Raw genomic sequence first — 12214 nt, 5'->3', positions numbered from 1 at the left:
TTATGTAAGCAGAACTTCATCACAGCCCCCGCCTGAGGCGCGATCAACAACGTGAACTCTGACGCGACAACACATCAGCACAGAACAAATTCACGACATGGTGCGTCTTCTCACTCAAGGTTGTCATAGATCATTGGTCTAACAAGCATCACAGGAGAGCCCGCACGAACACCAGCAGAGCTTATTGCTCTCTCGTATCATCACAAACGTGGTACGTTCTATGCTCCGCTTTGGCTCCATTGCGCGCGGCTGACACCCTCCAGGAGAAGCTGAATGAGGCAGTCATGGTGCTCAATAAGAGCCTGCAGGTATGCGGTTCCTTTGCTGATCTCCAGCTCGTCCTAGCTGACGACAACCAGGAGATCAATGTTCAGAATATGAATGTGGAGCTGGTCGCGCAAATGTTCAAGAACTACCAGTCCAACGTCTTGTTCCATCTAGAAGGTATGGCATACAGCACTGCAGGAGTCTGCTTCTCCGTCAGAATGCTAACTCCCCTCCCAGCCACCGACAGCCTCAAAGAGCCTTCATGAGAAGCGTCGTCACAAGCAAGCCCCCAAGCACTCCGCGATTCACTCGGCGACCAGCCGAGCGCTAGCATGGCCGGCGCGCAGACCCTCTGAGCCATGCATGGAGTACGATACGATCCAGTCCGAGTGCTTGAGCGCGACCTGGCACTTTCACAGCCACAAGATGCACATGCTGCAAAACACGAACTCAAGCCGCGATCAAAGGAACGCCGTTGATAGCCTGCAAGCCACGAATACCGCCAGCAGCGTCGCGGACCAAGACCTTGAATTCTTTTCTCAACAAAGCGACCGTATCCTCATCAAATATACGCCGAAAGCGATCCCATCCTTCATCCATTCCTCACATTCCCTCCCACTTAAACAGCCTCTTTCCCCCAGCCTCGTGCTTCATCCACTCGTCCCCCTTATCTTCCGTACGATAAAACTGCGTCGGGTTGGCCGCTGTCAAAGAGTGCAGACTCGAAGGTCGTTCCAGAGCTATTCTCAGCAAGCTGTCGCATTGTCGCTCCTTGTCCAGTCGAAGCAGATGTTTTTCGCGCGCGGCCTTCGATTCGGCTTTTGCGGCCCGGCGGCGGCGGAGGTATTCGCGAGGGCGGAAAAGGAGGAGGGAGGGCATTTCTGGGGTATGTGTTGAGGGCGGCGTGGGTGATTCGTGACGTGGTTGGGTTGTTGTTTTCTGGGCTTTGTAGGCGCTTCTGCGGACTGATGCTGCTGTCTTCGTGTCAAGGCCGTGAATGTCGTCGTATCGTAATGCTTCAGGTTGCTCAAGATGCTCACAGCGTTCAATGCTTCCAAAAAGTACAAATGGCTTTGACAATTGACAATGACAAGAAAAGACCAGGTGAATGGACAAAGTCGGTCAGAGTCTCCGGCAGATCGCGCCTCATGGTTCACGGAATCGTGTTTGCTCCCCTGTCTTATACCTTGCACAATTATGTCACTCGTGGAGCCATCGTGGAAGCTAAGATACGCGAGCAGCATCGTTCGGTTGCTTGGGTTGCAGGGCCCTCGCACTGCCTGTTCTCTACGACCACGGCAGTCAGACTAATCAATCGCGAAGATTTGGTCTGAGAATGCGAGAAAAGTCCATAGCAATAAATCGCTCATTACGTCGTGAGAAACTCCAACTCCTCGCCGATGCCATACAAAGGAAAACCAACTCCATCCCGCAAAGCCAACGCCTGCGCCAAATCCTGATCCATCATTGCGACACTCAATAGACAATCTCCCCCTTCCACTCCGGCCTCAAAATCTCCCAATACCCCTCATTAGCGAAAACTCCCTCCTGACTTTCCGCCTTGCCTCCACCATACACTTTCGCCGACCACTTCTCAACGCCCTCCACTCCCTTCAACTGCTCTCCAAAAGTCCTAAACAACTCTGCGTTCAACCGTTCATAACTAGCAAACTCCTTCGGAAACCCTCCATGGCGCTGGAAGTCCAATTTCAATAACTGCAAGTGTCGCTTCACTAGTTCTCCGCGGCGGGCGTGCGTGCTGCCGTCTTCTTGCGCAGCGTCGCCGTTGGTGTGGCTGTGGTGCTGCACGCCGTGTTCAGCGAGTAGCGAAGCGGCGAAGTCGTCGTCGTCGTCATCGTCTGAGCCGGCGGCAGTGCCGTCTGAGCTTTCGCTGAGTAGCCAGCGGAGGATATCCTCGTGGACGAGGAGCGACTTCTTGAAGTGATCCTGGGCAAGCGAAGCAGCGGACTTATCCGTCGCAGCTTCTCGTTGGTAAGACTGCCCGTTGGACGTGTACAGCTGTGCGAGCAGATCATACGCATCGATTGTAGCGGGACCTCTAGCGCCATTGACTCGTCGCATATTGTATGAAATGTCCTCCGCCAGACGAATACTCTTGATCTGGCGGCCGGCGAGGTATCGCGCGCAGATGAGGAGGCGGCCGAGGCGGAGCATGATCTTCGGGTCCCAGGATTTTTGAGCCTCACGGGTGGACCAGAGCTCATTGAGGAGGCCTTCGAGGGTGTCCCAGTCCTTTTGTTCACCGAGGAGAGCGATGAGCTCGTTCAGCTCGGCCAATTTGATGCGAGTAAGGCTGATATTTTGCTCGCGGCAGGATTTGAGGACGTCTTTGATGATGCCGTTCGACAACGTGAGCAGCTTCTGGCGCAATTCCTTGTCCTGGCAGCAGTTCTCGCCACGGCCGTCGAGTTGAGAAGCCAATTTGAAGCCGAGACCGATGCCATGTGCGCCTCGGAAGCCCTTGCGGTAAGAAGCATAGGAGTAGCACATCTTAGCAATATCGTGCGCCTCCTCGAACTGCAAATTCTTGATGAGGCTGGCGAGCTTTTTGTTGCAAGCTCGAATGACCACAGCGACAAAGTTGATCGACCTGCGGTTGCCGAGATACTCCAAGATACCGACGATGAAATGCTGCGGTGACTTCTTGCTGAGCAGCTGCACGCTCGAGGCCTCTCGCTCGACGAAGATCTTGATTGCTTCTTGTTCCACTGTGTTGGCCAGTGTTGTTCGCTTCCACTGAAGCAGAAGGTATCGCAGAGGTGCGGCGGCGATAAGGATCTTGTCCAGGCTTGCTTTATTGTTGACCAGCGAGCGGAATTCCCTGTACATGACGTGCTCCGCTGTGATGATAGCCACAAATTCGGACAGAGTGAGGGAAATTTCCTTCCGAATGTGCCATTCGATCGTGGCCAGAAAGAAGAGGCTGGTCTCCTTGCACTCGATGACGCTGAAAGTCGACTTGGAAGTCTTCTGTCTGACTATGAGCTGGTAATGAAGCTCCTCAACGAAGGTGGTCAATTGCGCCTGGAGCTTGCAGGCGAAGAAAGTCTGCACGAGGCTGGAGGCGCATTCGAACAAGATCTGAGAAGACGTCTCCTTGATGATGATCTCGACAGTGACTCTGATCAACTCTTTGACAGCCACTTCAGTCTTGCCTCGGCGGATCCAAAGTTGAACAAGCTCGCGAAGCGCAATCAAGGATGTCTCATGCGAGTAGCCATACTTGGTGTAGCATTCGTGGAAGTGCGATTGGTAGATTTCAATAGCTTGAGTGAGCGTCTCCTCCGAGATGGATGTGGACGACGAGCTGATGACACGCTTGCGGTAGATCCGAGTCAGGCTCGACTTGACTTCGTGAACGTCAATGGTTGTAGAAGTCGTCTTTGTCTCAGTGACAATCTTCAGAGCTTCCTGGTACAGAGACAATGAGTGCTCGGAGTACTTCTCTGTACGTTCGCAGAACCTCGCCAAGGCAATGGTTGCCTCGATGGAGATGACCGAGGTGGCTCCGAAAAAGCTCTTGCATGTTTCGCGGTACTCTTTGCAGACAGTGTACAGCACCTCGATGGTGCATTGCGTCTCTTCCAGCGAGCTATAGTAGCGCTCATACAGGGACCTGATGAAGATCTCGGTGAAGAACGATTTGGACTCCTTGTGACTGTGCTTGTGAACAAAAGTCGACCACAAGAGAGCGTAGACGGTAACGCAGTCGTTGTATCGGCGCTCCTCCCAGTAGCATTCGGCGACGATGACAGCAGCTTCCCAGGCGCGCGGATGGCAGTGCTTGCTGTCGTGGTTGAGAACAATGCAGATGTTTTGGTAGTACTCGAGCCAGTAGTGGGTCCTACCGCCCGTCCTGCAGAGCGACCCAAGATGATACAGAAGTGCAATCGTGAGCTCATGGCTGACGCCGTAGACCAGTCTGTAGACAGCAAGAATCTCTTGGTGGATCTGGATGATGCCGTGGACGTGGCCACGAGAGGTATAGAAGCCGATGATGAGAAGCTTCGCTCTCTCGAACAAAGCAACTTCCTTGATGACGGTGAGCGTGGCCCTGAAGAACTTCGAGTAGACCTCTTCCACCCTAACAAAGTCGCGGAGCTGCAAGTGACAGTGCGCAAGCTGCTCGACCATACGGATGTTCTCCTCCCGGTACCTCTCGCAGATAGTGATGGTCTGCGAGAAGAATGAGCTCCAGGACCTCTCCAGCGTGATATGAATCACTTCGATAGCTTTCGACCAGCTCTTGGTTGTGATGAACTCTGAGATGAGCTGAGTCGCAATAATCATCACTGAAGAGTCAAACTTCTTGGTGATGAGCAGCTGGAACATGGCAAAGCTTGTGGTCGCGGTGTGAGTTGTGGTGGTTGTGGTCTCCGAATGGGTGTGCTTGACACTCTCTTCGGATACCTGGACCATCTCCTCCTCAATCTCGGTGATCGTCTTGGACTCCTCTTTGTGAACGTGAACGTTCTTGTAGTACGAGCAGACGTGCTTGTAAATCGTAAGAGATGCAGAGTACTCTCCATAGTGTCGCAGAGTGCGAGCGATCTTGACCAGAAGCTCGACAATGATTTGCGCAAAAGCAAGTTCATGCGAGCAATACTCCGTGGTGATCGAAATCAGCAAGCTGATGGATTCGGTGCGTCGACTGTGAGTTTCTAGGAATTTGGCGTAGGCCATGATGATCTCAATCCTTTTGGCATGCCATTCAACCAAGAGCGTCGTGCGGCAAGTGATGGAGATCCTCTGCCAGAGACTGAGGTAGAGAAGCTCGGCTTGGAGGAAATGCTTCTCAGAGATGAGCACCTCGATTCGGCGGATGATGACCATGATCTCGGTCAGCTCGATGATTCGAGTGTTCTCTTCTTCCTCAATGTCATCGTCAAAGATGTCTCCGTCGTAGGTGTCGATCTCTCCTCCATGTTTCTTCTTGCGCAAGTTGACATGAAGATGGCCATCCCGGTCGTGCTCATGGTCGCCATTCGGCTGGTGGTGATGGTGGTGTCCGTCGCGAATGATGATGAGAATTGCCTCCGCATGCTCATGCTCCTCGATCTGGATGTAGAGTTCGTAGAGTTGCTGGCGGATTTGTATGGTAATCTCCGCCCTTGCACCAAATTGACGCTCATAAGCCGTGATCAGCAGGATCAAGATCTGTTCGCGGTGTGTGATGATGTCCGTCCTCGAGGTCGTTCCGCTGCAGCTACCCTCACTGATACGGAGAAAGAGCTGCAGCAAAGAAACAGTCATCGGGTGATTGACGCTCAGAATTTCCTTGGATAGTGTGCAAACGTAGTAGTAGAGTGAGCAGGCTCGCTTGGTCTCGTCAGTCTCCAGGTAATACCCGGCAGCATTAAGCCAGGACTGGAAGGTCGCTGGATGCTTCTCGGTCAAGATCTTGGAACGAATCCTTGCCGCAAGCTCATGCAGCTGGACCTCGAACGAGCCGGGGTACTGCAAGTCCCAACACATGTTCTCGAGAATAGGCATGGTCACGCTGTGCGGGAAACATTTCTGCAGTTCCGTGGTGACCTTGATATCAGACGGCTTCCCAGGAGCGATGCCAGTGGCTTGCTGAAGATGCCAGGTCCAGTGCCGGATGACATATTCGAGGAGCGGGTGGTGTGAGAAGGAGTGAGCGATGATAGATCGGTCAGAGCACTCCAGACTTGGCTCGCTCTTGGTTGGAAGGGTGAGTTTGGCGTACAGAAGCACACGGTGGAGCAAATCGGTCTCTGTCTTCTCTTTCAGGGCGATTTTCTTTGAGCTCAGCAAGTTGCGTGTAGCGACTTTGTAGCGTAACGACATGATATCTTCGGATATCGTGAGTAAAGGAGCAATTTTGTGGGCCAGAGCGTGGACATGAACACGGCGCTCATTCCTTGCAGCGTGAGCTACATCCATAGCAAAGAGGCAGCCGATCTCCTCAATCGTCAGAGGTCGAGCAGTGTGTGCGAGCCACGAGAGCAAAGTCTTCGCATCGTCCGAGAGACCTAGATGGCCAATAAGAGTGTGAAGCAGGTCCTCGTCGGTGGTCTTCGGGTTGAGCTTCCCAGCCGCCTCGGCGAAATTCTCAAGAGTCTTCTCAAACTTCAACAGCTCACTCACGAGTGTAGCGTGAAGGAAAGATCCATTGCTCGCCGTGATGACCTGGCTTACTGTTGTCTCTTGTTCGCGACCAGTCTGAGCTTTGAAGTGCGGGTGGTCGATAAGACACCTCAAAACGACTTCGTGCATGTCGTCTCTGGTGTCGGCGGTCTTGATCTGATACAGCTTGGCCTTGCTGCCGCTAGGAAGTGCCAGAGACTGGGCCAGACCGATGATTTTGACACCTTTACCCTGCTCGACTGCTCGGACGAGACGTTGGAGCAAAGCCTGGCCTGCGGACTTCCCTCCAGCGATCTCTTCGATCCCGTCGACAACGAGAACGGTGTCTTTACCCTTGGCGAGTGGATTCCGGAGGGCATCCTCCAAAGCATGCCATAGTAGATCTTCGTATCTGGTGGGATCTGAGGTGTGCTTGGATTGCTCATAGGCTTCGGCGATCGAATCGTAGACATGTGCATTACCGACACTCAGGTTCAAAAGCTGGTTCAGCAGAACTTGGACGATGTAGAGAGTGTTCGCCTGCGATGTGGCGGCACCTGTTTTGATGTCAACTGAATTGAGCGATATGATGCGGATAGATCATCACTCACCAACGGAGCAAAAGGCAGTGGCATACTGCTTCTTCGCAATAGGTCGCTGCAAGCGCTCGGTCAAACTTGCGGCGAGTGTCGTTCTGCCTGACCCAGCGTTGCCGTTGATCAGAAGGATCTTCTCTGAACCCTTGATGAACTTGGCCAGATCATCATGGAACCATACGCAGCCGACGAGGTCCTCCGCGAGCAGTGAGTAGTCCAGCGCCAGTGTTGTCAGTACTCGGTCCTGAGGCGAGAGCCATCTGGAAAGCACAGCGACATCGACCACATCCTCTCCGGTAGTTTCCCGCCAGATGGAGTTCGTCACGGCCTCTCGTCGCTCCCTGAATGTGACAATGACATCGCCGAACTCTTCGTAAATGTCGACAGATACTGTGCTGCTGCTGCTGTGGACAGCCTTGTAGAAAGTAACAGCAATGTCGGTCACCAACGAGAGCAGGTCAGTGTACATGTACGAGAGCTGTTCGTATGTCGATGCGGAAAGCTTCAGCAGCTCGGCCCTTGCGACCAGTTGAGAAACTTGAGAGCTGAGACGATAGCAGAAGGCGAAGGCTTTCTCCAAAGCCTCGGAGTTCTCATGTCCAAGCTGGAGATTGTCAGTGCGGCACGAACATCCTGCGGATCTGACGACTCACATCAAGCAGAAGACGAATGTGTCCATAACCGAGTTTGCAAGCATGTTCAATATCGTGTGCGTGGTTGTTGAGAGCAGCTTCAAAAGCATGAAGCCGCTCGGCGAGATACAGCGCCCGGATCAGGCATGTGTCCCATCTGTGAGCGAAGCACGAATCAGCGGAACTCGATGGTAACACTTAGCAGATACAGAGTTGCAGACTTACTTGGATCCTTTGTGTGGTAAAGTGGACAGTCGCTCTTGATGAATATACTCCACCAGCTCGATGAATGAGACATGGTCGGCCGTCTCCGCAATTCCGTGCCCGAGCTCTGCATTCGACTTGCGCTTTAGAGCAAGGGCTGTGTCCCGGATTATGGTTGTCTTCTCGCCGCTGGAGAAGTGCTGTGATCTGCGGGCGGCAGTCGTCTTCGAAGAGCCACCAAATCCAGTCGACGACGGAGATGGTGGGGCCTCGGAAAAGTAGCTACTTTGACGGTGACCGTTCAGCATCCCTCTCATTGTCGGCCGCGTGGCCAAGATCTGTGAGTGCTGCATTTTTGACGTTGAGTGCCTCAAGGCCTGGGTGTTAGATTGCGTGACAATGAGCTTTGGAGGCTTGGAACGGGGAGAGGCGAGTGTGGGACTCTCGCGTCGGGTAGGGGTCGATGCAAGAGATGGACGAGAGGGAGCAGTGGTGGAGTCTGAAGAGTCTTTGAAGCAACAGCAGCACTTTCGTTTGAATCGTTTCCACAAAGAGCGAGGGGGATCTGTCTGCATGAGCTGAGGAGGAGAAGCTCTGCTCGAGGAGGAGCAAAGACTGGATACATATACTGAGCGTGCGAGGGGATCCTCAGAAGTAGTGGACTCTCGTATGATGTCCTTCTAGCCGACATGATCATCGCTCTTCTCCGACGTGGCTTGCATCGAGCTTACCCATATTCACGTGGTGTGAGCAGATCCGGCCACTCGACCGCTGCATGGCATAGAGCTTCCATTGGCCCTATGTCTCGGGGGTGCGCGAGCGCTTGGACTCTGGCGGGCTGAGGCGGGTGATGTCCTGCAGATGATGGCGTTGAATGTTTGTCCGTACCACAGCTTTGGCGTTGTCGCTTGCATGTTCTGGACCCTGGTCGAGCTGAAGTCGATGAAGCGGACGGTGCGGGCCGTAGTTGATCTACAAAGCCGATCCGGACAGCCCGCAGCCCACAGCCCGCAGCCCGCAAGTAGGTAGCGAGCTCGGAGCAAGACAATCAAATCGCCCTTGAAATTCGCTCTAAATAATTGATGTCTAGCATAAGGGCTTTAATTCCGATTAAATTGTCCCCTTTCGAACGGCGCGGCGCCCGACTGCTGCCGGTCGTAGGCTCCCTAGGTCGCCGCGAGCTTTTACATAGTTTTGCGCTGCCTTCGAGGCGTATTCGGCATTCCGACTTTCTTAACATAAATTGCAGAGGCAGCGCAAAACTATATTAAAGCTCGCGGCGACCTAGGGAGCCTGCGACCGGCAGTCGGGCGCCGCGCCGTTCGAGAGGGGATAATTTAATAGACGCTGCCTAAAGACGTCAAACTCTAGTATTAATGTCTTGCTCCGAGACCGCTTTGCGGGCTGCGGGCTGCGGGCTGTCCGGATCGGCTTTGTTGATCTAGCTCTGTTTGGCCATCGCGTGAGAGGGAGCAACTCAGCTTCGTACGCATGGCTCTTACGATGCATGCATCCAGTCATGCCCGAACGGAGGCTCTACATGTTGGGCAGGACTCCATCACTCGAGCCATGAAACGACTAGAACAACATGTCTCTGAGAGGGCCAAGGCGGCCGATCCTCTCCAGCCTACGCGTCGACCCTGCCTGCACGTCGAAAGTAGCCGTTCGTGGCGCACCTCCTCATCGGGAGCTCCGATCAGCCATCAAAATTCTGGACCAAAGATCGCAGTCCAGGAGCGGACTCGTGGCGCTTCATCGCTACCAGCTGCCCTCGCGAGCCGTCTATTGCAGGGCGGCTTCGGTCTCCCCGATGCTTTCAAGGCTGAAGCCCTCGGCTGGAGGGTATGAAGGAAGGATTGCGACAGCAATTCTCCGACCTAGTAGCCTGCTGGTCGAAAGACTAGTCTCGTTACTTTGCCCGGTCCTCTGCGTGGAGTACATATGCCATATGGAGATCATCAGCGGCGATCAGACCCAGAGCTACTCCTCCGTAGTCATACTTGGTGTCAGCAGCGCTGACCTCTGCATCGATCCTGAAGCTGATAGCTTACCCTCAAGGATCTCTGCGACCACTTGCGCAGGCGTGATCTTCATATGTTACAGACTGAGGAGGGGAGGCCTGCTCAATTGGCCAATGGCATTGAGTGCTCACAGTCCTCAGTACGTATACCTCCTCACAAATCGCCGTTCTGCTAGACATCGACTTGGCCAAGAACTGTGAGCAACTGAATTATGCAACCTTCCAGCGCGCAGCAGTAAGCTTCACATGTCAGACTGTCTAGCGACGAGCGGGCATTCGAATCGGCATACGGAAGCACCGAATGCTCCAGGACACTAGTACGCAGGTCTCCTTTCAAACAACATTTTGATACATGTCGATACCACGCCGAACAAGCGAGCGAAATGGAGTATGCGGCCTTCCAAGTAGACGGAAATTAAGTACATCGTGCCATTCGTACAGCTATCCTCCACGCGGCAACAATCCATCGCTCAAGAATCGCAGAACTTTTGCCCTCGCCTCGAATGAGCTCACAAGTCACAGACTCCGCGCAAGGCATTCAGTCAGACTGAACACATACCGTTCTCTGTCTCGCTCTTTTGATACAGTACATCCATCCGCCACCTCCAACTCCTTTCCCGCATCGCCAAAATTTTCCCCCAGTTCATCCTTCCAGTAACGACAGTACCGGCCGCCAGCGACCAAATCTCACCAGGAGATCTTGTGGTGGTATACATGCATTACTCTCGTCCTTCCTATCCCTCGCTGAAGCGCACCAATCGCAAAAGTCCAGGCGGTGCTCGCTTTCACGCCTTAAAGCGGGCCGTATACTTGCTCCCCCTCGCAGCATGTTTCATCGGAATCGGCGGAGCCACCGAATACGGTGTGAGGCCGTACTTGTGGATCAGTTCTTCGTCTTCTAGGCACGTGAGGTCGCGGTAGAAGCTCTATCGGGAGAGGGTCAGCAGTGTCGCAAAATTCGGTCCAACGCTCGAGCATACCTTGCTTGCCATTCCATATGGATCCACTGGCACACGGTACGCCTGGCCACGGATCTGGACCGTCGTAACCTGCTCTTGCGCCGTGTTGACAGCCATGGGCAACTCTCGGAAGCCCTCGTAGCGTTCCTCGGGGGTGTTTGCGGGGGATTCTCCGTATAGCGAGTTCGACATTCGGGTGAAGTAAGACATTTGGCGAAAGATTGTTCTGGGTTTGTGGAGATCGTCGTGTGGTTGAGTAAAGACGTGTCGTCGATGCTCGATGCTTGATGGTTGTTCTTGTTGTACAAATGCTCCGACCAGCGGTGCTTCGAATTGGCGAAAGTAGCGTGATGTGAGAAGTGAAAGTCGTAAAGTGATTGGTGTTGGTTAGGTAGAGGTAAGAAGAGGGCGAAGGAAATGTTTATATCATCCGGCAGGCTGCAGCCCTTAATCATATGCCGCGGGATTATTGACCCCGACTCGAAGATCACTCTTCTCAGTCGCCTGGCAAGGACCCGCCACGTGAGGAAACCAGGTACCCGTGCAAAAGCCAGTGTTTTGTTTCAACAGCAGCACTTTCCTGATGGGAATTTCGTCCGATATGCGAGACGATGGACACGGAGATTGACGGCTAAAGGCGCCAGTCGCAGCTTATCTGACGGTTTCGACCTATAGGGAAGCTGACATTGTTTCTTGAAACTGCTAACTTTGGGTGGCGTTGCATCGTCGAATCTGCCACGAGTCGTGGACTATGAGGTGGCGCTTGCCTGTTATAAGGGTTGGGTAGACGATCTTTGCCTGTCGGGTTGACTCGGATCATCTTTGGAACACGGAATTGATGGTCAAGCAGCTCGAATATTGATCAATAACTATGGCTCAGCCGCTTTTCTCGCCAGTCATCGGTCGTCGTTGTTGTTTGATTTTGAATCGTGGTCTTTCAAAGCGGTCCGGATAAATGGTGTTTCAGAATCGTCACAAGGTACTTGCCGGCTTCATCTCGTGGCTGGGCGCGAAGAATCCTCTCACGATGGTTGAAACACCGTGTAAAATTGGAGGTCCGGCTGCACGAAGTCAGAGGTGTTGTCGAAAGTCATAGCATTATCCTAGGCCGAATGCTGGATCGGTCGCAAGGTCGGCGAATTGAGGATTGGGATCCTCGTCGAAGTTCGATACGTCTGCTGCCTTGCGTCTAGAGATGCGAGGAGATGGGGCAGTCAGAGCCGTCGCACATCTAGACTTCCGCCGACGATTCATGCACATTCAACGCCAAGCGAATCGGCAAGTCGCGGAACTTCTGCAACATCTTCAATCACCCAGCGACTTGCGAAACACCGCTTCGGGCGTTTACCCAATGCGATCTCGCGAGAAAGGCGTTATGCGAGTCCCAAGGCAACGGCTGTCCAATGTCAACAGTCTGAGACAGTG

General features: G+C 53.5%; 3 protein-coding genes across 3 annotated transcripts; 1 reads left to right on the top strand and 2 right to left on the bottom strand.

Annotated features, from left to right (window-relative positions):
* Nucleotides 1-97: 97 nt before the first annotated feature.
* MYCGRDRAFT_84675 (uncharacterized protein) lies at nt 98-533 on the top strand (the record flags this gene model as incomplete). Its single annotated transcript, XM_003855448.1, has 5 exons — nt 98-100; nt 155-211; nt 264-308; nt 360-444; nt 505-533. The coding sequence occupies 5 exons, from the start codon at nt 98-100 to the stop codon at nt 531-533; spliced, it is 219 nt and encodes a 72-aa protein (XP_003855496.1).
* A 1234-nt stretch (nt 534-1767) lies between these two features.
* Nucleotides 1768-8139, bottom strand: MYCGRDRAFT_55428 (uncharacterized protein; the record flags this gene model as incomplete). The annotated part of the gene is made up of 4 exons (XM_003854950.1): nt 1768-6935; nt 6990-7578; nt 7628-7763; nt 7832-8139. Coding segments are annotated over 4 exons (6189 nt in total), but the record flags the coding sequence as incomplete, so codon positions are not given.
* Nucleotides 8140-10615: 2476 nt separating this feature from the next.
* MYCGRDRAFT_90843 (uncharacterized protein) lies at nt 10616-10999 on the bottom strand (the record flags this gene model as incomplete). The annotated part of the gene is made up of 2 exons (XM_003854949.1): nt 10616-10756; nt 10811-10999. 2 exons carry the CDS (start codon nt 10997-10999, stop codon nt 10616-10618), a joined length of 330 nt encoding a protein of 109 aa, XP_003854997.1.
* Between the last annotated feature and the right edge of the window lie 1215 nt (nt 11000-12214).

The sequence above is a fragment of the Zymoseptoria tritici genome, chromosome 2 (genome assembly GCF_000219625.1).
Source record: "Zymoseptoria tritici IPO323 chromosome 2, whole genome shotgun sequence".
NCBI classification, from domain to species: domain Eukaryota; kingdom Fungi; phylum Ascomycota; class Dothideomycetes; order Mycosphaerellales; family Mycosphaerellaceae; genus Zymoseptoria; species Zymoseptoria tritici.
Note: the sequence above shows the minus strand (reverse complement) of the source record. Positions and strands in the feature narration are given on the sequence as shown.